This window comes from Drosophila melanogaster, chromosome 2L (assembly GCF_000001215.4).
Source record: "Drosophila melanogaster chromosome 2L".
Classification (NCBI taxonomy): domain Eukaryota; kingdom Metazoa; phylum Arthropoda; class Insecta; order Diptera; family Drosophilidae; genus Drosophila; species Drosophila melanogaster.
Window position 1 is genome coordinate 16655808 of NT_033779.5, and position 24208 is coordinate 16680015.

The following is a 24208-nucleotide window of genomic DNA, read 5'->3' on the forward strand; positions in this document are numbered from 1 at the left end:
CTATGAATCTATGGGGGAAAGTTATAAATATTTTTCAAATGCAAACACATTTACCATACGATCTAAAATCCCTTTGTTCGGGCGCCACTGTTCGAAGCACAGAAATTCGCATGCTGCACTTACAAATGGCAGCTTCCGCTTGTGTGTTTATGTTGAAATGTTTATAATTTGATTGTATGCTAATTTGCATAGTCGGTGTTGTGGTATCCATTATGCAACTTGACTCGAAATAACGGTATCTGTCGCACCATTGAAACCGAAAACGAAACGAAAACTCCCTCGCAGTACAAGTTATAATCTTTTTCTTTTTTTTTTTTGCCCATGTGCTAATCCGCCTTCTTTTGTTCTCCTTTTTTTTATTTCTGTTGTATTCGAGCAAAAACCGCAAAAAAAACTCATTAACTTTGACCCATATTTTTTCGTATATTCATAGTTGATGATCATCCCAAAAGAACCGAGGGGAGACACGCTTTAAAGTGTACAAATTGCACAACTCACATAAGGCCAACTTTGGTCATGCAAAATCGCGAAATTAGTGTAATTTTAGCGAAAACAGTTTGCTACAGTTTTACACCGATTGGTGGGCCAAATTATCAATAATCAGTTAGGCCACTTTGGTAATTTTTAGATAATATATGTAGCATGCGGGCGTGGCTAATTGCCCATATCCGGAAAAGCAATTTATTTAATAATCGGTTGGGAAAACCGTTATAGTCTGAAATAAGTTCAGAGCATTTTAAATAAGCATACCCTTAATAAATGGAGACATATTTTAAAACAAAATTGAATTAACTTATCTTAGGCATAGCTATATTTGGTGAACTATACTGAAAATACCATTACCTGGAAAACGTACATCTTTCCAAATTAAGACGTTTAAAAAGAAAAACTGCTCTCAGTGCGTATGCTAAACCAGTACATTTTAAATGTACGCGCTTTGTTGTCCTCTAACAAAAGCTTACGAGTATAAAACCATGCAGGAACAAAACAAAATGCTAACTGTTGTGAAACTTTCTGGGACCCTAAAATACTAGTGACTATAAAGCTGTGTTGTCAATTTAGATTTTTAATTATATAGCTATTTTTTAAGGTTTTTAATAGACTTCGACCTTATTACCTATAACATGAGGATTGTCTTAATGTTCCCTTATGATTTAAGATTAAATTGAATTAAAATATATTCTTTATGTGAAACGATTGCTTCCATTCAATTGAGCATCCCTTGTTCATACTTCGTATGCGTTTTAAAAAATACTGTTAGAGTGGTGGTATTTTTTCAACTCAGTGAACGCAGCCCCACTGAAAACGTTTAATTTGTTGTTCCTTGAACTTATACGGGTTTAGTTCCTAAATGTTACTAGTTAGTAGTTCCTAAAAAATCGATGCAATGCACCTAGACGAAAGTCAAAGGAATTTAGTGCGCGAAGAAGTCGCGTAAATTGTCTGCTTCCGTTTTGCGAAAGATAAGAAAACGAAAGTCAATAGGTTGTTATCAGTTTGTTTTTAGTCGTCGGCCTGTTCTTTAGCGAGATATTTTTAGCCAGCGTGTATAAGTTGACGTGGAATTCGATTCGTTCAGTCAAATAAGAATGGATGGTTCAAAGAAAACGCTGCTCATTAAAGTAAAAATTAGATTGAAACCAACTGAATGCTGAACTTGATAATTAAGTGCAATTTTGAATACCTTCCAGATAAGCGCGAACGGCACTTCGCATTTCTACACTCCGGTGGCGGGCTATCCTGGCCCAGGACCTGCGGGCAATGGTCCACCACACTATCACTTGCCGCCACCACCGCCGCCGCAACAGCAGCAGCAGCAGCCACCACAACAACCACAGCAGCAGGCGCCACAAGGACCACCACCGCCACAGCAACAACAACAACAGCAGCAGCAGGTGGCACCACCTGCGGTCCAAGGAGCACCAAGCACTGGAAGTGTAGGAGCTGCCCAAGGAGCACCAGCCACTGCGACAGCCACCCATACACACGCCCATTCGCACTCCCACTCACACGCCCACTCGCACACACATCCCCAGCCACATGCACATTCCCCGCACTCGCCATCGCCGCCCAATTATCGGGATGAACGCAGCCAGCGGCAGCACAACAAGCTGCTCCGGAAGCTGGAGAAGCAGCGGGAGTCAAGTGAGTATCATGCGGCGAAAGCATGCCACGTATTCACGTATTGTATTAATATATACTTCACTGTCCTACAGATCCCCCGCATTCGCCATCTCCACGTCGTGCCAACGAACTGAATGGTCACAATAATAACAACATTCCTCCGGGTGTGCCCCTGCCCGGTCACCTCAATAACCACCATCATGCAGTGAACCATCAAGGACGTCGCCTGCCGCAGCAGCACCAAGGGCAGGCCCATCAGGTGGCACAGCAGCAACAGTCGCAGGCCAGGAACGGGAATCCGCAGCATCCCCAGAGAGCCGGCAGCAGTGTGGGTGGCGCCAGCTCCGTGGGAACTTCCGAGGATGGCGAGGATAACTCCAGTCTGGCCGGCGATGATGAGGAGGAGTACCATCGCGAGAACAGCATCATTGAGCAAATCTCAGCTATTGAAAAACCTGAGGTAATCGATGTGACTTCGCGGGCGGCCAAGATAATTTGGGAGAGTCCAGCCATTGCGAATACAGTGACGGTGGATATGCGGCAGCTCCGGTACCAAGTGCTCCTCTGTGATTCTGGAAAGCAGTGCAAGTACAAGAGCTTGTACCAAGGCGAGGCCTACGAGTGCATTGTGCAAGACCTGCAGCCGGGTCAGGATTACCTAGTCCGCTTGCAGGTGCACTACCAAAAACTTACGGGAACAGTGAGTGATCCCACAGAATTTCGGACGCCACCCTGTGAGCCAGACCAACCGCCGCCTCCGAAACTGGTTTCCCGGACCAAGAACTCCATAAACCTTCGATGGGCTGCTCCGGCAGCAAACGGCGCCAGCATACAGCACTATCTGCTGGAATACGATGAGGGCAGGATGCCGGGACAACCGCAAAAGTTTGTGGAGTTGGCCAAGATCAAGGCCAAGCACTATGTCATTGGAAAACTGCAGCCGACTACGGTCTACAGTTTCCGTTTGGCAGCGGTTAATGAAGCGGGTCAGAGTCCCTATTCTCCGGTGGCCAGCTACAGCACCTCCGGAAATCCTCCGCCAGTGCCTAAACCACCTCAGCTGCTGGCCAGCAGTTCCAGTTCCCTAAAACTGGGCTGGGAGCGGCGGGCTCAAGATGGTGACTTCCTGCTGCAACTACAAGATGCAGAAACAGGTCATGGTTTCCTCAATACCTACAAGGGTACAGAGCTGCAAACGGAGTGCCTGCAATTAAGGCGGGCTAGCAGCTACCAATTCCGTCTGAGATCCGAAAACGAAGCCGGTTTTTCACCCTGGTCACCGGAGGTTAGCTACCGCACTTTAGCGGAACGCCCGGGAAGGCCAGGGAAACCGCATGCCAAGGGAAAGATTCATGGCACTCAGTTTAAGGCCCGCTGGGATGCACCCAGCGATTCCGGTGGTGCTGAGATCCTGTGCTACCACTTGGAGTTAAGTGCCGCTGGGCCAGCTTTCGAAAGGATCTACAGTGGCGCCGAAACAGAAGCCATGTGCGAAAGACTTCAGCCGGGTACCACATACGCTCTGCGAGCCTGTTGCGAAGGTCCAGCTGGTCAGAGTCCGTACTCCGATATAGGACACGTCACCACGGAGGCGGTGCCACCATCTGCTCCGCCTCCACCGCATTGCAGTGATCCTCCCTCGCCGTACGCCGCCCTACTGAAGCTCCGGCCTCCGGAATATAACGGTGGAGCTCCGATCTTAGAGTTCGAAGCCCAGATGCGTCGCCTAGAGCAAGTGCAGCCTCCGCAGTTGGTTTACCGCGGCAAGCAGACCTACTTTGTGGCGCAGGATCTGACACCCGGTGGCATGTATGAAACCCAAGTAAGGGCCATTAACCGGATTGGCGCCGGTAGCTGGTCCCAATGGATGAGATTTACGGCAGCAGCTGCTGCTCCTGGAGTTCCCGAAGAGTTACGGGTTCTGGTGAAGTCGGCCACCCACCTGGGTGTCAGCTGGCAACCGCCTTTACAGGAGAATGGTGCCCCAGTGACCAGTTACACCCTAAAAAGTGCCAGCCAAGAAAGAAAGGAAGATGACTCGGAGGAGGAGGTCAAAGAGCCGCCTAGCTCCGAATTCCACAACTGCTATCAGGGACCACAAACCTGCGCTGAACTGAGAAACCTTTCGCCCTACACACGCTACCATTTCCGCATCCAGGCGAGCAACTCAGCCGGAACGGGAAACTCCTCCGACGTGATAAGTGTATGTACGCCAGCCGCAGTTCCAGGAGCTCCTCAAATGCAGGGCTATGAGTTCACCGCCCAGGAGGTCACACTCAACTGGACCCAGCCGGCGGCCCACGGCTCGCCCATATGCTCCTACAACATTGAGTACGGGGAGAGAACTATCGCCACTCCGGACGCCTGTACACGCTATACTGTTAGTGGCTTAATGCCGGAAACCGGCTACAAGTTCCGTGTTCAAGCGGTCAACGCCATTGGTGCCGGAGCTTTTAGTGCCTATGCTAAGCTGACCACCCAACCAGCTCCTCCGGCACCACCTCGCTTAGAGTGCAGCGGTGCTGGCCACAATTACATAAAGCTCAAGTGGGGTGAGAACGGAAACGGCAAAGTGGTAAACTCCAATCCGTCTGGAAATGGAGGCGACTTTACCAAGTACTTTGTGGAGATGTATGTGGCCAGAGCTAAGCAGTTCCAGGCCGTCTACTCTGGCACGAATTGTATGTGCAAGGTGCACAAATTGCAAGAGCGAAGCAGCTACACTTTCCGGATTTATGCCCATACCGATCGGGCTGGCGATGGGGATTACTCGGAGGAATTTGTTTTTGAAACTTCGGCCACTCTGCCGGCGAACATAAAGCCTCCTCGTGTTGTCCAAGAGGGAAGCGTATGCCTAATGGAGCTGCCTGGCCAACTGGGAATGCAACTAACACTGGAGTGGCAGCACTCAAAGAACTCCTTCAATGATCGTGTGGAGTACGAATTGCAGTATGCAGTTTTGGGCGCAGCTGAATTGGAGGGCGAATCATTGTCGCCAAAAGGACGCAGCAGCAGTTCCAGTGGCAGCTCAAATGGAGCGCCAATTAATTTGCCCAACCATGACTACAGGCAATTGTATCGCGGTCCAGAGACCAAATTCACCATTGACAATCTGGCAGCTGGTACATGCTACCAGTTCCGAGTGTGTCCAGTGCGGATAGCGGCTGGCGGAGAACTGCTGTACGGTCAGCCGTCCAGTCCGTTGCGCTACCAGGTGCCCAGTGAACTGGATCCTAGCTCGGCGACCTGTCATCACCACCTGCACGGCTCCACCGCAACACCGGCGATGGCCTCCAGCCAGAGAAGCAGCCGAAAACTGTCCGCCGGCAATGGCTCAACCAACGGTCTGCACATGCGATCGGTAAGTGCGTCGGCAATAAGTGGAGCGAGCGGCGTGGGAGCAGATCCCGTGGCAATTGGACGACTGCAGCAGGAGCTTTCTGGTTTCAATGCCTGCGCAGATCCCCAGCATCACCATCATCATCATCACCACCACCACCATCAGCCGTGCGGTGGCGGCGTTGGAGGAGCCGGTGGAATATCCGGGGCAACGGACTCGCACCACCAGCATCAGCACCACATGCACCACTCACATCACATGCACCACGCCCACCATCCGCACACCGGAATGGGCGGTAGCTCTTCGAACTCCAGCTCCTCAACGGCGGCGGCCATATCCTCCAGTTTGGCCCAGGCGGGAGGATTAAGGCGGATCGTTTGTAAAGTTACTTCACTGTACTCCAACCGGAGGCGTCTTAGCGACCAACAAAAGGCCGTGTGCATTGTGGTCTCCTTCCTAGTGGGCACTTTCCTGGTCGCCATGCTCGTAAATATGTTGAGGGGCTAAAAAGATACGAGATTCAAACAAATGGCGCCCAACGTGGAGTACCACAGGATTTGAAGGCAAAACGAAAGGAGAACAGTAAAACAAAACAAAAAACAAATATGAAACACTTTATGTCTCAAAGAAGTGATTTAAACCATTAGTTGTAATTATGTATTTTTTATATATTTACCCTAACTGAATGAAACAAAATCAAATTGTATATTGTCTAATTTTAAACAAAACAAACATAACAGGAAATCAAAAAAAAAAAAAAATGGAATGGAAAGTGGAATAGAGAAGGAGAGATGAGAAGGCAAAACCCCATTAATTGTATTAAATGTACACAAAACCGCAACAGCATACATTCACACAGCTAAATGTTAAAAATGGTATTTACTTATAATATTTGTTGTCACAAAACGAAAGTCTAATCTCCATATGTGCTATAAACAAAAGAGACCAGCCAGCAAATGAAACTAAAGGCTCACTAGTACTTGTCAAAACCTGTTTCGAAATGCTTATCAAGCTTTTACTTTCTGTGTGGCCCCAAAAAAAGTTGCATTTGCCCTCCCGGCAGGATTGTAAAATTCGTGTATAATACGTGTAGAACTAGCATGTGGGCGTGGCCCCGCCCGCAGCGCATGATTTTTTTACAAGACTTTTTGTAAAATGTATTCCAAGAAAACGATTGTAGATAGCTGGTCAACAAATTGCACCATCTAAAAACACTCCTAAGTAGCTAAAAAAAAGAAAAAAATAAACGAATGGTGGAAGGGGGGCGCTTATTGAGGCCAGAGGGCAAATGCAGAACGAATAATTAAACGAAAAGTATGAATTTATTAGACTACTAGCTACAAGTATTCAGTGCTGTATAATTGTTTCCCCGATCGCTCCAATCTACGCAGATATATATATTTATATATATATATAGATATATACAAAACATAGATATATGTAAAACAGCAGACGCTTCTTTCATTCTCACAACCTTTTTATACGAGTTATTACACAATTTATTATATACTTATTATACGACAAGCAAAAATTGAGAAAACCAAGGCAACCCCAGTGGGGGCTGCTATATTCGCTGGCAATCCAACTGTTGCATTTCACAACCAACCAACCAACCAACTAAATAAATTCAACCCGACACTTTTCGTAGGCTGTCCCACGTGGCTATAGCAGCCCCAACTAGGCAAAGTGATTTATATTCCAATTATTATTATTTTTCTAATTAAATAAATTAAACTAAATGTAATTGTTTCTTTCCATAGCATTTAATGTGAATTATACAAAACGGATTCTTATCTAAAAAACCAAGAAAAAAGAACAAAAAAATACAAATACACAAAAGAAAAGAAAACAAATGTTTGTTCATGTAAAGCATAAACATTTGCTTGATGCAAATTAAAAACATTATATATATAAATAAATAAATAAACTTAAACAGAATCAAATGATAAATAAATGGAAATTATGTATGTTTCTATGTTTACAACTTATAAAATTTATTTGCAAAATATATATATATATATATAAAACATTTAAAATAAATGCGATATACAAATAATAAAAATATGCCGTTTGTTTTTATATTTGAATCCTTTTTTCAGATAGTAACATGGATTTTAATAATTTATATAGAAAACATAACATATATCCGTCAAAAAGAAACAACTGCTACATACGTTTCCTTATTGTTTTATTATTATTTTATATTTCCGTGCAAATAACAATTTTTATTTTATTCTAACGTTGTATTTGGTATCTCGTCTGCCTGCTAGCTCGGTCCTTTTTTTCTGGATGCAGAAAATACATACATATCTGGCGATTGTGCAACATATTGTTGCTGCTCCAAAAGAAAGTATTTATATAAAATGCTATTTGATATTCCTTGTTATTGTTTTCGTTGATATTCCGTATGTTATTCGTGTAGTTGTGTGGGTATTTGTCTACATTAACGCAAAAATCATCTAAAAATTTCGATTATTCATATTTGTATTCTATATATATATATATATGTATATATATATATGTATGTATATAATACACGCTAAAATCGTCGTGAGTGCAAGCCATGGATATGCACACCGTAGTCCGGATATATATTATATATCCATAAAATGCAAACACTTATGTAGTATGCGATTCGATTATTGTTTGTCGTGTTGGTTAAAATCGGTGTATAAAATTGTGGTATCTTTTGATTTATTTAATTCTTTTGCTTTGCGTTTGCTTTTGCTTTGCTTTGCTTTTCTGCTAACTTGCTTGCTTGCTGGAACAACAACAACAAATCCTTGGTTTCAAAATCCTTTCTCTCAAATCAACAAATACACAGCGCTTTCATCATTGCGGATATAGTACGTTTCAGTTATTCAATGTTCATCCAAAACTTATGTGTATAAAAAATATGTTTCATGCTAAGGCAACGTTCAACATCGATATGGGATAGTTTAGTATTTCGTATTCGTATATGTTTTTAATAAAGGATTTTATTGGATCTATACTTGGTTTTCGGTGTAAAGGTATATCTATAAAGCGCTTGCATGATATGTGTGCTTCATGGTTCAGGTGGAGGAGGAAATCTGGATGCGTAGAAGCTTTTACAATACTATTTATAGTATTTATTTGTAAATGTAAACCTCGGATGTCTATATCGTGCAGTTCTCATAAGGATCTTCTAATCGTTTTGGTTCCTAACTGCAAGGTTGACCGAATTTTTATCTTCTTTATAGATGATGATTTTGTAGTAAGATGTGTAGACTAAGTTTTGTAAATAAGTTTGATGGATATAGAATCTATATTATAGATTGAGGTATAGGACATATCGTTTCAGTAGTGCAAAGTAGTTGCTTCTGGGTGGCCAGTGTTGGCTAACAGTTATTGAGTGGCATGTGCTATTCATCTGAATGGTGTCTATAACTTAACATGGTGAGGTAATTTTAGATCTAGGCTGAGTTAGTCTAAGTATAGCATCTTCAGTATGTTTAGCTGCACACTCGTGATGTTTTCATATCAAAAATGTCAACAAAGTGTATCTGCATAGGATCTAAGTATCTTCTTCAGGTGCGCCATCTAATTAGTTTCTTTGGTATCTCTGGCCTCCTCCCTATCTTCCAAAAATTCCTTCAACCAATAGCTCCCGTGGTCGAAACACAACTGGTGCTGATTAGCGGCTCCCTGGAGTTCACTGACGTATTGGATGGATCGATGGACAGAGTGAAGGTCGAGTTGGTCTCCACCGAATCGTGTTGACTCTGCGTCTGCTCATGTCGTCTTGGTTTGACCAATTGGGCTGGATTGTGCTGCACGCCGGCCTCGGCGGCAGGATAGCTGGACACCCGCTTAAGGGTCTGAACGGAGGAATTGGCTTAGTAACTTAACTTTCAAGCTGAGCAGCTCACCTTATCATTCAGTATCTCAGCAGCATTGGCCGCTGCCACGGATTCGGTAACCGGACAAATATTCTTGCTCGATGAGAACTTTTTGCGCTTACGCTTCAGTGCAGCAATGGCAGTGAGACCTGAATTAAAGATATAATTAAATAACCATGATCTTCGCAGACATATAATATGTTCTCCTACCACTTGTCGTGTGAAAGAAATGCGATCCCACTCCGGCGTGAGCTGCTGGCGAATTGCTGACCACCGAAATCGTAGGCGTTGGTGTGGATATGGTCGTGGAACTGGTCTCTCCATGGTAACCGTATTCCTGCTGTGGCGAGTTCTGCGCATATGTCACCCGCATCTGGCCATGAACTGGCGTTGATGTGTGCGAGGAGTTGCACACCGAATCCTCAGACTTCGATCGGCCCAGCATTTTGCTCACGTTTCCGACTTTGGCGGCTTCAATTAAGGTACCTGCACAATATACATATTATTAAATATACAAATCATAAACAAGAGGGAACGCTATAATCGAGTTTCTCGACTATCAGATACCCGTTACATAGATGGTGGTAGTGTGACTTAGGTATGCAACTAACAATGAAGTAAATGTATTATGTTAATGTATTATTGTAATTAATATTTGCGGGCATATAGAATGGGCGTGGCCACACTTTTTTGGCAAGAAACAAAAATATATACATACATATATACATTTGAACTAAGTAAAGTATGGCTATGTTTATAATTTAAATTGTACAATATATACACATACCCCATCTCTTTTTGTGTCCAGCGATTCGCTTGTTGTACGGCTTCAGGGCGGACTTGTTGTACTTGGTGACCTGGCTACTGGCAGTCATTGCCGCCCCCTGAGTTCCCTGTGGCGCTGTGGGCGTGGTCGGTGACTCCGATCCACCGCCTCCACTTCCGGCCTGACTTTGCTGCCGCTTGTGCATAAAGTTTGGTGTGAAAAGGGTGGATAGTGTGGAACTGAGGATCTCATGCTGGTTATCATAGTTGTCCAACGATGTGGAGAACTCGGCAACTGGAGCCAGCGATCCCGTGGAGCCAGGCGGTGCGATATTGAAGCCCTTCATCAGGCGCCTCTCCTTCTGGCGATTTTTCTTGCCACCACCTCCTGTGGGCCAATTGAAAAACCCATTTAAATAGAGGGTTGTTAGCAATCTTCCATGGATTCTTTGAGCTTACCACCTCCTTGACCCGCCGTCACATTCGTATCCATTCCGCTGTTCTTGAGTATTTCCACCAGCTCGCACCGGAAGGCGGATATATCCTGTTTGATCTCATTCACATCGTCCTCGGTGACTCCCTGGGATTCGGCCTTTCGCTGCTCCACGGTTACATAACGTCTGACCAAATTCCGCATTATCTGCTGGTACTTGAAGTCCCGATCACTAGCCTGCTGCGCCTTTCGCTGCAGGAGATTCAAGAAGGGATTGTGAAGGAATAGCTTTAAAGGAAATACATATATGAATAACTTACTCGAATTGTCTTTAGATGTTCCCGTCGAGCGGCTGAGGATCCGCTGCAGAAGACGCGACGCATCCATTTTATGGCATACCAAATGGACTTTGGAGTTGGTATAATGTTAAATGGTGGTGGACAGGTTCCGCCCTCCTCAAAGTAGCTTATCCAGAGTTTGGAGCGAGCAAACTTCCACTCCACATCAGCACGTTCCTAGAAAAATTAAACATACATCATACATCAGATTTCTGATGGATTGAGATTAGTAAGTGTAAGTATCCCACCGAAATAAGTTGATACGAATGATTCATCATGGCAATAAGTAGGTTGAGCAGCACCACAATATTTATAACCGAGTAAGTTCCAAACATTAGCATGCCCCAGAATCTGGTGAAGATCTTGATTCCATCCAACTCAAAGCTGTCCAAATCGATTAGGCCGAAGACAGCCCAGAAGAGGGTTTGTGTGGTTTCGAATAAACTAAAGGAAACTATTTCATTAGTACCTTAATAAGTTGCTATGTTTTTATTAGTTACTTGGAGAATCTGCGCCACACAATGCAAGCATTGGGATCATTGGTTCCATTCATGTTTAGAAGAGCACTCATGGGCGAAACTTCAGGACAACGTTTCTTCTCGAGATCGGCGTAGTACCTTAGAATAGAAAAAATATAATATAAGTATTATACAACACGTATCCTCTATCAGGATCAGCTGTCATGTCGATCTGTCCGTTTCGGAATATTAAAGCACTTTTAAGAAAGTACTTTGTTTAATATACATAACATAACATTTAATATATATAACATAATATATGCTCACCACAGCAACTGATTGAGACCACTGCCAAAAGCGAACAGGACTAGGACATATAAAAAGAAGAACTTCATGATGTCCATCACCATCCGGGACAGCGACACCTGCAGTGGCCCCAGATGCGGATTCACCGAGAATATATAAACCAGCTTGAGGCTACTGAAAATGTTCGCTGCACTGAATAGACCCTCCGATATGAGCATCGGGTCCCAGGCGTCCCACCGCTCTCTCGGCAGATCCGTCGCATGCGAGTTGTATATCATCTCTTTTTGGACCTAAACATATACGTTTATATTAATTAGTATCAATTAATGTTATGATATAAATTTACCTGAAAGAAGGATACAACCCGCAAAGCCACTGTGGCCACATACAGGGAGTTCGTGACAAAGTCGATCACATTCCACATGTCGTTGAGATACTCCTGCAGACCAACGTCCCACAGTTGCTTCACCTCGCTCCAGATGAGACCGCTCACCCAGGCCAGGATTAGCCACTCAATAAAGGTGGGCTTGGCTCCGCGCTTCGTGGGCAGCTCCTCCATCGTGTTCAGCATTCCGGAGGAATCAGCAAAGAACCAGCCTCCGATGAAGGTCTCAATCCTCTGAGAAGCCAGCATCAATAGAACTAAGAAATTCAAGTGAAATCACTAGAGTTAGTTACATTCTATTACTTCCTTAAGTATATTGTACTCACATAGAAAGGTGAAGTAGGAGGCGCTGTGGCAGATGAACTTAATGAAGGGTTTTCGCATTGTTTGGCCAATGCTGGAGTAGGGTGCCAGGATGTAGGCTAGCGAGAAGATGGGGAACATTATGCCGATCCGTATGATATCCACAGCCTGCAACGCCATGTTCTTCCTCCGGAATCCTGGCAATCCCTCGTACCAAATGCTTGCCAGCAGTTGTTGAACATTCGAATGGGCCACGAACTAAATGGGATTACCTTTTGACCTTTGTTATTCCTGGACTAATATTCAGTGCACCCACCTTCTTCTGGCGCAGTTTAATGGCCAGCTTCAGGCGGTTTAGATGCATCCGTTCGCCGTGCTCGTAAACCGGACCGGTGGGATCGTGGTTGAGCAGGATCTCTAGCTCGTGGGAGGTGCGAGTGTGGTCCAGCAGTGCGGTGGCGAAGTCCTGGCACTGCTTGCGCAGCTCCTGGTACTCATTCTGTGGAACAATATAAATATTAACTACATATAACTCTATAACTTAGGTGCCGCGTGACCAACCTTAAATTCGTGCTCGAGAAAGCTAAGTCGACGCAGCTCCCAAGACAGTTCGAAGGCCGTGAGGATGGGGTCCTTGGAGGAGAGTGCTATCAAACTGGGACTGGCCAGGGCCCGATAGGCGTTGATGCGCGATCTCGAGTGTCTGAGGGAATCCTCCTGCCGCGACTGAACGCACTCATCACAGCCACATCGCACATCATGGGGCATGGGCAGCACGGCACCCCGATCCAAGAGGATCTTGATGATCTCATAGTTGTCGCGGTGAGCCGCCAGGATCAGGGGCGTAATGTCCGGCGTAAAGGTCGACGTGTCCTCAGAGGCGGATTCCCAGCTCTTGGGGGAAAAATAAAGTGACAGCAGTAATAAATTTAACTAGAAAATAAACTTACATGATTGCCCTCGCTGTGAAAGGTGACGTTTTCGTGGTCCAGCAAAACCTCCACAGCCTCAACGAATTCCTCAGAGATGGAATGCAGCAGAGCATCCTTGGTGTCCACATTGTAGTTGATCAGCAACTCCACCATTTCCAGATTTTCGTTGTCAATGGCCATCAGCAGAGCTGTTCGTCCCAGAGGATCCACGCAGTTCACATTGATGTACTCCGTGTCCTGGGCCTTCTGCAGCATCCTGCGTGTGCCGGCCATATCGCCCCTCTCCACGGCCAGCAGGAACTTCTTCTCCTCCAGCGTCAGCTGCCGAATTTCCTGATGCGGCCGGATCGTGTTCTCCTCCTCCATCATGCCGTGGATGCTGTGACGCTAAGGGATTAATATATTCAGTTAATAGTTGAGAATGATTATTGAGGCTCTCCAACACACCTTCACCCTTCTGGCTGGCTCAATCTGGACCGCTATGTGACCACTGCCGCTGCTCTCGCTGCCCAGTTTCTTCTCGGCACTGTCCGCCGCATCCGCGCCATTCTTGATCTTATTGAGGATTGGGGCCAGCACCGATTTTCGGCGCGCGGGACTCACAAAGTGCAGCTTTTTTCCGTCGTCTAAATTACATTTTAAAAAGCATATGCCAAATATAAGTAGCATACGTAAAACTAGGCGTTATTTATAAAAAAAATTGCATTAAAATAAGTGAAATTCAATTTGAAACTAGCAAGGTTTCTTGCTAGATGTTTACACAGATGTCTAGCATAGATAATCCGGTTATTTTCAACCCAGTTCAACCTTGAACAGGACCCTACACGCACACAAACACTTGGGTGTTGTTCAAGGCAAAAGCTCCTGCAAATCATCAAATTGACATTAAAAAGTATTTGCTCTGATTTTCTATAGCCTTGGGATATAATCGTTATCGTTATCATGGCTAGGAAATAAAATAATCACATTCAATCGGAAAATGCAAACACAAAAAGCGAAAAAAGAAGAGTAAACCCGTAAAGCAAACACAAACACGTGGCGTATACGCGATATATGGTGGCATCAGAAATCTGGGTCAGTTATTGCCTGCCATTTTTTATTTTGCTTTATTCCTTTCATACCATAAAATATGCATATGTGTGTGTGTGTGTGTGGTTAGATGTGTTGTCACTTTTTGGCATTTAATTTCCAACGACATTGGGCGCATAGGCAGCCAAACAAGCAACAAACTCAAATGCGTCCTAATAATTGTAAACAAATTTTCATACATCTCGAGTTGGATATTAAATCGAACTACCCACAAATTATAATAATAAAACAACGCTAAACGCTTTAGTCGACAATATTGACTATTTAATACCCTTTACTCAGCTAATGAAATGAAACTAAAGACATGCAAGCCAACAAAGCGAATGTTTCTAAATCGCACACGAGCTCCACCTGGCGGCAATTACGTTAGGTGATCATCTATTGATAATAAAACTCAAAATTCTTTATTATTTGAGTTTTGTTTGTGTGGGGCTTGAAATAATCCAGTTCAATAGCTTTTCAGCTTTCCAACATTCTTGCTCGTATGCTCCTCAAAATTTTTAGACATTTATACGGATGATAATTGCTAGTTTCCTGCGATTAGTAAACCTGAATAGTAATATACTTATTTTATGCTGTTACTCTATTTTGAGTAATATTCAAAAGTTAATAAGAAAAGTAACTATTTTTGTTAGGCCTTCGAATTTATTAACAATAATAACCCTTTTACCCTAAAAAGTATGCTACACAAATCAATAATGATGCCATGAATCCAAAAACAGAGCTCGTTTTTAATATACACTCAACTTTCATAACTTGCACTGCAGACCTCTTAAGTTTGTAAAGCACCTGTAAGTTACGGTTAAGTGGTTACTTTACTGTAATATCAGGTGATTCAGACAAGGCGAAGTCGCATTTTTGCCTTCCACGAGCGTTGAACTCTCATTGATTGCACCGACAGCACAGACACACTTACACATCTAGGACATGCAGACATGTACGAGTGTATATTAGCGTATTCCTTTGAGTGCCTTTGTGTGAGTCTGCGCAGACTTAACCTAGGCAACTTTCATTTATGTTGTCGTAGGTCGCGAGCACACGTAAATACCATATTGCAAGCCAAGAAAATTGACGTCGCCTGTGCCGCCATTTTGCACACAAGCAAACCGAAAACACACGCACACACACACACACATGAAAGAAAAAAAATCGTTTTCACGGCTGACATACTAATCACAGGCAGGACCCATCGGAATGCTATTGATTGACCTGAAAAGTCAGACATCGTACACCTGCATTTGCAATTTAAATTCCAGCTGAAATTGCAGCTGTTTGGGTAGTTATTTATTATTTAGTTCGATCTATTAACAGCTAAATAAGTAAAAACGCTAACTAAGCCAAGTGAATTTACTTAATGTTGTGTGAGTAATGAGAATTGGTTACGCCCGTATATTAACTATTATATGATTTTAAAAATGTATAAAATGGTGTTTCGTTCAAATCCTTCCCTTATTTTCATGATCATCTGCTAGTATATATTTATGACTGGCAATAAATTTAACTTAAGTAACAGATTTCCCCGCATTACGACTGAAAAGAAAAGTCATTGTCTTTGCTTCAGTGGCAACAACGTTGCGTATACGTTATGTGGATACGCGCACGTTTTGTCTTCGGGATTAATAGCTCACCTTCGCCTTCTTCGGCGGCTTTCGCATCGCTCCATTTCGACAACTGGAAGGTAATATAAAAAGCAAGCGGTTAATCATTTGTTAGTTAGTTAGTATAAGTGCTTAAATTGAAAACAAAAAGTTAACATTGTAGATTTGTGAGAAACGAATACCAATTATAGTTAAGAATGCATTATATTATTACTACTGCCAACAACTTAATAATCTATTTTCCCCATAAAGAGTATCTTCATTAAATTTTTGATGTATCCACTTTCAAAAGTTTCGCAAAATTGATAAATTCCGCCTTGAACGCTTTGTCGAATTTCATTCGCGAATAAGACCTTGGCAGCAGATCACCTCAGCAGATGCGTTTCCTGCCAGCCGCCAAAAACAAACCGAGAACCTTGACACACAGAATCCTCGGCAGGCTCAGTGGGAGCTGCAGCCAAGAGCGGATAATTAAATGTCAAGACTGCAAGTAACAACAACGGGGGCGTTAAGGTGAGCCTGGTGGCATGGAGTGGGTGGTATGTGGCCGGGTCTGCATCGTTTGTTGTTACCTTCATGGCTGACCAAACAAGCAGCCACAAAACATGAAGCCACCCCACCCACACAAGCTCTCGGAGAATGAGATAGATACAGAGAAATACACCGAAAGAAATTGGGAAAATAATCAAGTAGATTTGATGCTTGTTAAAATTACCAAATGCAAATGTATCGCCAATCTAAAGTAAGCGAAATATATAAGTAGATATTCGAAAGTAAGGTTACAATGTAAGGTAAGGTATCTGGACACCATTTCTTTCAGTGTACATGAGCATGCCGAATGGCTGTCGTCCGAGGTGAAATTCAGGTTCAGGTTTGTCGCTTCACCTCCGGCGAAGGCTGCTCCAACATCCGGCAACCGATCCATGGGCGGCTGCTGGAACAGCGACGCCAGGACGAGCGGCGCGAGTTGAGGGGTAGGGGGTGGCACAAATCTGGCATGCATGCCTCGAGTGTCCTTGTGGCGGGCAACAAACGCCAACGACTTGTGGCTCCACACACACAGTGCGTGTCCTTGGAAATTTCGCAGGCAAAGACAACGTCGAGGACGAACCGCAACAATAAGTGCAACAACATCATCAGCAAAAGCCAACGAAGTAGAGAAAAACTTACTTTTGCGTTTAAATTAGACGATAAATATTTGTTAAAATTTGTATACAATCAAAAAAATTAAAGTGCGTTTAAAAACATCATTATGTGGTGTGAGCTAGAAGGTTATATACCAAAGACATTAGTCTTTGGTTATACTTATACGTTAATTATATTTCGTAATTATTTTTTTTTTGCCTTTTATAAGGCATTGAAAAGAAGGAAATTTGCTTTCGCCAGATCTTAACTTTCCTTTGATTCTGTTTTTGTTTGCGGCAGTAACTTGAGTCTGAAGATGTTGCTGTGGATAGCAAAGGATGCCAGCCAAGGCAACGCCAACTACTTGGAACCCCATTCAGCCACTCGCTCAATTTTTGCATTTCTCTTCTTTTTTTTCGGAGAAGGCCAAGCACGAACTGCTTGAGAAACAGTTCAAAGGGCAGCAGGGGTGCAGCCGTAGAAATCCAAACTTAATGTTCATAGAGAGAGGCACAGTGCAATATTTTATACTGGTCGGCATTACGTATACGCCGTGTTGTCAGCAATTAAAGGCGAACTCAGCGAACAGCTGTCGTTGCCATTCGTGTTGTTGCTGACTGTGTCCTTGAGCGCCTTCTAATTGAGGGCACTGCACTCGCCTGCGGTGACCCCAAGGCACCCCTTTCCCTCTGCCCCCTTTCGCTCACCCACTCACCACTTCAATACCCCTTTTCCCCTTCCGTTTGTGGATTTTGTTTGCGCTTAAAAGCTGTTTAACTGTCCTCCGCCCCACGCCACCTTTACAATTGTGTCCAAAAAGTAAGCAGTTTAAAAAATGTATATATTTAAAGATTCAAACAATTTAAGTCCAAAAATCAAGTAAATTTACCGAAATATATTTGCAATTAAACAAACAACTATTTAATATAATTGTATTTATAAAGTATTCATTATCTTTCAATTCGAGTCATTTAAAATTAGTAGATACTTCTTTTTTGTAGTAAAGAAAACTCCGAAAATGAATACGAAATTAATGTAGTATACTGGAAAATTTGCAATTGCTTAACTTACTATTATTATTTTGACCTCCACAGTATTTATGCGAGGATTGTTATAGTTACGCTTGTGTGCAGTGGGGCGTGTACGTTTGTGTGTGTGTGTGTATCTGTGTTTGTTGGGGGTGCAACATGCAAATGAATCAAATTTCTTGCATGTGTTCGCCGTTGCATTGGTGTTTGTGCCTCTGTTTGTTTGTTTACATGCATGAAACAACTGAAATGCAACTGTATGCACCCAGCACAAGCACTAATGCCCGTGGAAACACACACCTGAAACCAGAAAGTAGGTTAACTCGTTCTTACGGTTCCAGTTTTGCAGTAATGCACGAAACGCGACTGGCATATAAAAAATATATAAGAACCCTTTCTTAGCGCAAGATTTTGGAGAAAGGAAGTTAGTTCGATTTTAAAACACAATATAAAGGTTGTCCTAGACGAAGAATTCTTCGAGTTATATTACCTTCCATAAATTTATAACGATATCTTATAAATTATAACCCAACTGGAAAATATCTTTCGATTTAATGTGCCGTCTGTGATTTCTCAGAATTAATTCTATCAATAAATTTACTTATCTATTTTTACTGCCTCATTCATGTTTTCAAAATATCATTTTGTTTGCCATGTTTATGGTAAACTTTCGTTTATTTGAATCATATGGCTTTGATTTAATACATTCTTGCACATTAAAATACGAACTTTACTTTAGATTTAAATTATTTTGAATAGCCATGGGGAATGCACTCGTGCCAAATGAAGAATCCAAGTGATTGTGATTCCATTGATTTCTTGATTGAATAAAAGCGTATGCTTCTAATAGCACCTTTCAAACTAATCAATCGGAATTGTTGTTATTTGTGCAGCATTGAGTCTTTGCTTTCAGCTCCTCTTTTATTTGCCTCATTTAAATTAAGCTAATCAAACACAAGCGTCGACTAGCAACACCTCCAGCTTCCTCTGAACCCAGATGAAAATATGTAGATGAAAAATCTTTGGACGCAGTGCGTCCTGCGACCTTCTCCTCCACCTCTTAGAATAGAAGCCCCTGCATCTGGTAATCGAGAAACTGGCACAAGTGGACACTGAAGAGTCATCGACAGGACGATGATGGGGATGCAAATGCCGACGAGAATGGGAATGAGGATGAGATTGAGTATGAGTACCCAACCTGGACAAAGGGTCAAAGGCCACTGGGCAAACAATGCCGGAGCAGAGCAACAAAGTAATCAATTTTATCACACAAAACACGAGTGTTTTCCTTTTACTCAGGCAGCAAATATGCAAACTTTTCAATAAAAGGAATACTAATGGGTTATTTGTTATCCACTAGCTGACAGTTATTATTTTAAAACGAAGTTCAATGGTTAATAAAATGGAGCAGAACTTAGAAGGAAGCCATTTCACACTTGGTTCATCATTTATTTTTTTTTATCCATAACCCTTTCAATGTAGTAATGTATCTGAGAATATTTCCCTGTGTACGGGGCACACCTTCACTCACCTTGAGTTGAGATTTCCTCTTGAGGGCGGCAATTGAACGAGTTTGCTGTCGTAGAACCTCCAGTGCAGCAACGAGGTCAGAGGTCGAAAATCAAAACGAAATTGAAAACTGATTCCGGCCAAGCCAATAGCTGAAATCATCCGAAAAAATAAAAATATTGATGCCACGTACTTTGAAACTCTCACGAAATCGGATTTCATTTTCGAAAAGTGTTATACTCTAGCAATATCTGGTGTATACATATAGTAGTGGCTTTTATTATAAAACTTGTCATAATTAAAATGAAATTTTATAAGTTTGTTCAAATATTTCTATATTTAAGTAATTGATTTTAAGTAATCACATTTTTGTCATTATATATCATAATTGCAAGAGCATCTAAATACGATTTCCCCGACACGTTTTGCTTTAATTGTTTACGTTTGCGGGAGGAACGGCGCGAAAAAGATGAAAAACATATCGTTTGAATTATAAACAATTTGCAGCGAAATTCGTTTTCAATATTTTCATTTAATTTTCATGATTGGTTTGTTTGGCGTTAATTGCACGTTTTTACTGACTAATGAGTGGGTGATAGGCTAGGCTAGCCGATTAGTTCATTTTCGAAATTTTCGAATATTTTGGAATAATTGCGGATCTGTATTTGGAGGTTTCTCTTTCACTTGGAATAACCTTGCGCAATTTGAAATTTGTAACATGTTGGGAGGGGCTTTTCACTGCATATTTCCGTTTCGTGCTCTGCAACCGGAAGTGCACACACACACACACACACACACTCATAGCCAAAACCACCACACCAACACACTCAAGTACTTTTTCATATATTTTTTTTCTACGGTTTGGTAACTTTTAAGAGGGTGTTTGACCCATAAATGAATTTATGCCAATTTAGAACGGCAAACACAGTTGTGGGCTTGGAAAAACTTCGGTTAGGGGGATTAAGCATTGGGCGGGGGCGTTGGCTAACCAATTAAAGCGAGTTTTTTTTTTGGGGGTTGTTTATTTATTTAGTATTCCCTGTTGCTTTTGCAGGGGCAGCATAACCGGATATATTTGTGCAATTATTTTAATGGCCTAGGCAATAACACAGAAACACACACAAACACACAAATGACTAGTGGCTAGCCCATTTTTTATTTGAAATTTACTTTCTTTGCTCGAGCTTTTCTTTTGCCTTTGGCCAAATAATTTTGGCTTTAATAATTAAAAGTATTTTGGGTTGCCCGCTGTTTTCCGAGTTTCTCGTGCGCCTTGGCCAGCAGTCGACTTGCAACTGAGCAAGTGAAAAAGTCGAAACAGCTGAAAAAGTGCAAGGACTCCCGATCCCAAAACCGATTCCTACAGACCAGACGAACTCTGAACCGAGTTTAAATGTCTGTGGGGGTATTTCTATTCAATGGTGGCCCCAAAAACTCAATGAAAACGGCAAGCCGGCTGCAGGCGATGCAGCGCGCATGTGTCCTGTAGTAAAACGGCGGCAAGGATAATGACCTCTTCGAGGTGCAGGTCGCTTCTGCATGGGCGAAAAAAACCGTTGGTGGAAGGTAAGAATTTCTTTTAGATTTTATATTCCCTTTTCTACTTGATGTTCTCAAATTTTTTTTTTTCCTTATTCCCAATTTGTTAAAACCTCACTTTACAGCAATTTTAAAAAGTCCGCGCAACATAACAGCGATTAGGAACACTGTCACTGTAATAATCTTTGCAGTACTTTTTTTGCGGTAGTTGTGAATTTCGTATCCCGTGACTTTTGTTGAATAATCGATATCAACGAACAGTAATCGATATGTGCTCTAAACAAACAAACATGTAATTAAAATTAATTAAAATACGGACAGTTTGTTTACCCCAAAACAGATAGTTTAGTGATCCACCGAAATGAGTGTGTTCCCAAGATATCCAAACACCAGGCTAGACCTGTAGCATTAATAATATTGTGGTCTTATTGTGGACTTTTGCAATGCTTAGTGCGGATCGGGATTCGGTGGAGGAAGAATATGGATCGTGCTCGGCCTGGAAATTCCGTTGCAGCGTGGACAGGTGCCCCTACAGGACGAACAGACCCTACAATCTGGCGCGTCATGAGGAGTCCCACATTGGTATTACGCAGTCCAAGCTATACGGATGCCCCGTTTGCGTTTACAACACCGACAAGGCGTCGAACCTGAAGCGGCACGTGTCTATCAAACATCCTGGGTGCAAAAAGCGCCCTCCGGAAGCGCAGCACAAGGATCGCAATGCCAAGTTGCAGTGCCTGGTGATGGGATGCAGATACGAGACAAATCGTCCATACGACCTCAAGCGCCACTTGATGGTGCACAACAATCCGGAGAAGAGCCACAGGACGTTTAAGTGCTCCCTTTGCACCTACAGCTCCGACCGAAAGGCCAATCTCAAGCGGCACCACGAGCTACGCCATTCGGGCATAGAGGAGGCCATTCAAACTGCGGAGGAACTGCGCCAGGAGATGCTGCTGGAGAAGCAAATGCTGAAGGAACATAAGCTAAAATATCAGATCACAGAGAAACAGGATTTGAAGAATCTAAAGTTGAAGGACCAAAAGCAGAAGGTGCAAATGCTGAGGGATCAGCAACCGAAACAAAGGCAAAAGAAAGAACAGTTGCTGGAGGACCAGAGTCCTGTGCTGAATAAGCAGCTGGAGCACGGAAATATTCCTTTAAAAGAAGCCCTGGTAGGCAGTATGAAATACGACGAGGAAAGTTTGGAATTTGTTTACGAGGAACTGCAGGAGGAGGAGCAGCCGCCCATCATCACCATTAGCAACCCGCAGATTCTCCATGGAGACATCCGGGATAAGCACGTCATCGTAAGCATTGCAAAATGTAGTTGTTAAATTCGCTCTTCAATCATTAACAACATTTACAATGTTTGCAGGCTGTCAACGTTGATGGCCAGTTGCGATGGTTCCAGTCAATAGATCCACCGCCGGGAGCTCCAACAAAATTGGAGCTGCCCATAAAGAGCACTTCAATTTCTGTCCAGCAGCAAATGGACGAATTAGACGATGAGTTGGCCATGTCCCTTGCCGAAGAAGATCAGCAGGATGAGTTTCTTGTGCCAATGCTGAGCGGAGAGGAACCAGTTAAAATAAAACAATCATCGCTGACCGATCTGGCTTGGAGTTGGAGTACGCCGGATGTAAGAAAGAACTATAAACGAAAAAAACGAACTTTTCCTAACAATGTTTTTATCACTAAAGGCTGTACATCACATAAGTCCCAAAGCGGAACTCAAGAAGGACCTTAAAGCTGGCGATGCAGATACAGATTTTCCAGATTGGTGGGATGATGGCAAGTACACAAAGATGCAAAAGAACCAAACATTTGCAAAGCACTCAAAGAAGCCGTCGCAGGAGAATGTGCAACGCATCCTGCGCATCATCTATGACATTTACTACAAACCCTTCAAGGAAGATCGCAAGCAGTTCGAGGCATTTCAAATTAAGGACTCCTGGCTGTGCGCGACTCGAATGACTCGCATGCAGATAATCAAGGACATGTACTCTAAACAGGGCACGTTAAGTCAAACTTGATGATAAAAAATGTATCATCCCTTTGGTATTTGTATAAGAATACCATTAAGTTGTTTACTATTTAAAGTGTAAAGTAAACGAATTAAGAAAATCCCAAGTACTTTAAAACTAGTTAATTAACCTTTAATTTAAGCCCAAAAACAAGTATAGGAGTAGTTTAAAAAAGAAAGAATACTATAGTCGAGATCCCCGACTATCATATAACCGTTACTCAGCTAGTGTGAATGCGAACGCGAAATTTAATCCTCTGGGATATTAATAAATATTGTATAATGTGAAAAAATTTAAAAAAAATTCAAACGTGTGGGCGTGACCGGTTTGGCGGCTTTAGGGCGTTGGAATGGGCGTGGCAAAAAGTTTTTTGGCAAATCGATAGAAATTTAAGCGACTAATAAAATTATGAAAAATATCCAACAATTTTTTTTTTAAATATGGGCGTGTCAGTTTTGTGCGGTTTGTGGGCGTCGCAACATGGGTTCCGCTGCGTCTTTATCTCTAGAATATGTATGCTAAATCTCAACCTTCTAGCTTTTAAAGTTTCTGATATCTCGTCGTTCATACGGACAGACGGACATGACTAGATCGACTCGGCTATTGATTCTGATCAAGAATATATACTTATATATAAATATATACACTTTATATAGTCGGAAACGCTTTCTTCTGCATGTTACATACTTTTCAACGAATCTAGTATACCCTTTTACTCTACGAGTAACGAGTATATTTTAGGAATTGTGTTATTCAATAAATTGTGTGTTGAAAATGTCTACACTACGATCGATTATTGAAGAAAAAATAAATTCAATGAAAATTAAAAACAATTAGTCAATAATTATATATTATTTTAAATATGACTATTTATAGTACCGGATAATAATCATATTTAAAAAAGTGTATTTAATATTAACAGCTAAATACTGTAATGATTTTAAGCTAAATACAAATAAAATCAGCTAAATACTGAAATCACAAATTTATGTGCCTTGTGATTTTCGACGATCGATACTTGGGATCCGAAACGGATAACCATCGATATC

At 42.5% G+C, this 24208-nt stretch overlaps 3 protein-coding genes and 1 non-coding gene across 10 annotated transcripts in view, besides 3 other annotated features; 3 read left to right on the forward strand and 1 right to left on the reverse strand.

Moving 5' to 3' along the window:
- Positions 1-7411, forward strand: part of mtgo (miles to go) — a 118203-nt gene extending 110792 nt beyond the window's left edge. For 2 of the 4 annotated variants that reach the window (NM_001144357.2, NM_135957.5), the window contains 2 exons: positions 1692-2145; positions 2217-6205. In NM_001144357.2, the coding sequence (NP_001137829.1) occupies positions 1692-2145; positions 2217-5971 (4209 nt within the window). In that variant the 3' untranslated portion in view covers positions 5972-6205. Of the gene's footprint in view, positions 1-1289; positions 1623-1691; positions 2146-2216 lie in introns of those variants that run through there. The other 2 variants (NM_165168.3, NM_001273575.1) reach the window with 2 other exon arrangements.
- A 235-nt stretch (positions 7412-7646) lies between these two features.
- Positions 7647-20894, reverse strand: Trpgamma (Transient receptor potential cation channel gamma). Of its 3 annotated transcripts, NM_135958.5 has the most exons (18): positions 20764-20894; positions 19616-19745; positions 15962-16004; positions 13692-13870; positions 13263-13631; positions 12874-13206; positions 12629-12811; positions 12336-12570; positions 11971-12266; positions 11646-11914; positions 11361-11477; positions 11109-11304; positions 10843-11037; positions 10549-10774; positions 10112-10477; positions 9535-9810; positions 9355-9473; positions 8735-9303 (listed from the first exon to the last, which is right to left on the reverse strand). In NM_135958.5, the coding sequence occupies exons 5-18, from the start codon at positions 13611-13613 to the stop codon at positions 9079-9081; spliced, it is 3387 nt and encodes a 1128-aa protein (NP_609802.1). In that variant the 5' UTR covers positions 13614-13631; positions 13692-13870; positions 15962-16004; positions 19616-19745; positions 20764-20894; the 3' UTR covers positions 8735-9078. The 3 variants fall into 3 exon arrangements, with proteins under 3 accessions (NP_001137830.2, NP_609802.1, NP_723983.1); NM_001144358.3 differs by lacking the exon at positions 15962-16004 and having other exon boundaries at positions 7647-9303; positions 10112-10474; NM_165169.5 differs by lacking the exon at positions 15962-16004.
- Positions 9851-9908: a mobile genetic element.
- A 483-nt stretch (positions 20895-21377) lies between the features above and the next one.
- On the forward strand, positions 21378-23884 carry her (hermaphrodite). 2 transcript variants are annotated; one of them, NM_001273577.1, is made up of 3 exons: positions 21378-22442; positions 22511-22774; positions 22836-23884. In NM_001273577.1, exons 1-3 carry the CDS (start codon positions 21576-21578, stop codon positions 23166-23168), a joined length of 1464 nt encoding a protein of 487 aa, NP_001260506.1. In that variant the 5' UTR covers positions 21378-21575; the 3' UTR covers positions 23169-23884. The 2 variants fall into 2 exon arrangements, with proteins under 2 accessions (NP_001260506.1, NP_476572.1); NM_057224.5 differs by having other exon boundaries at positions 22836-23576.
- On the forward strand, positions 22433-22528 carry mir-2497 (mir-2497 stem loop). The gene has a single exon (NR_047964.1). It is a non-coding gene; the product is annotated as a mir-2497 precursor RNA (primary transcript).
- Positions 23321-23424: a mobile genetic element.
- Positions 23672-23783: a mobile genetic element.
- Positions 23885-24208: the final 324 nt, after the last annotated feature.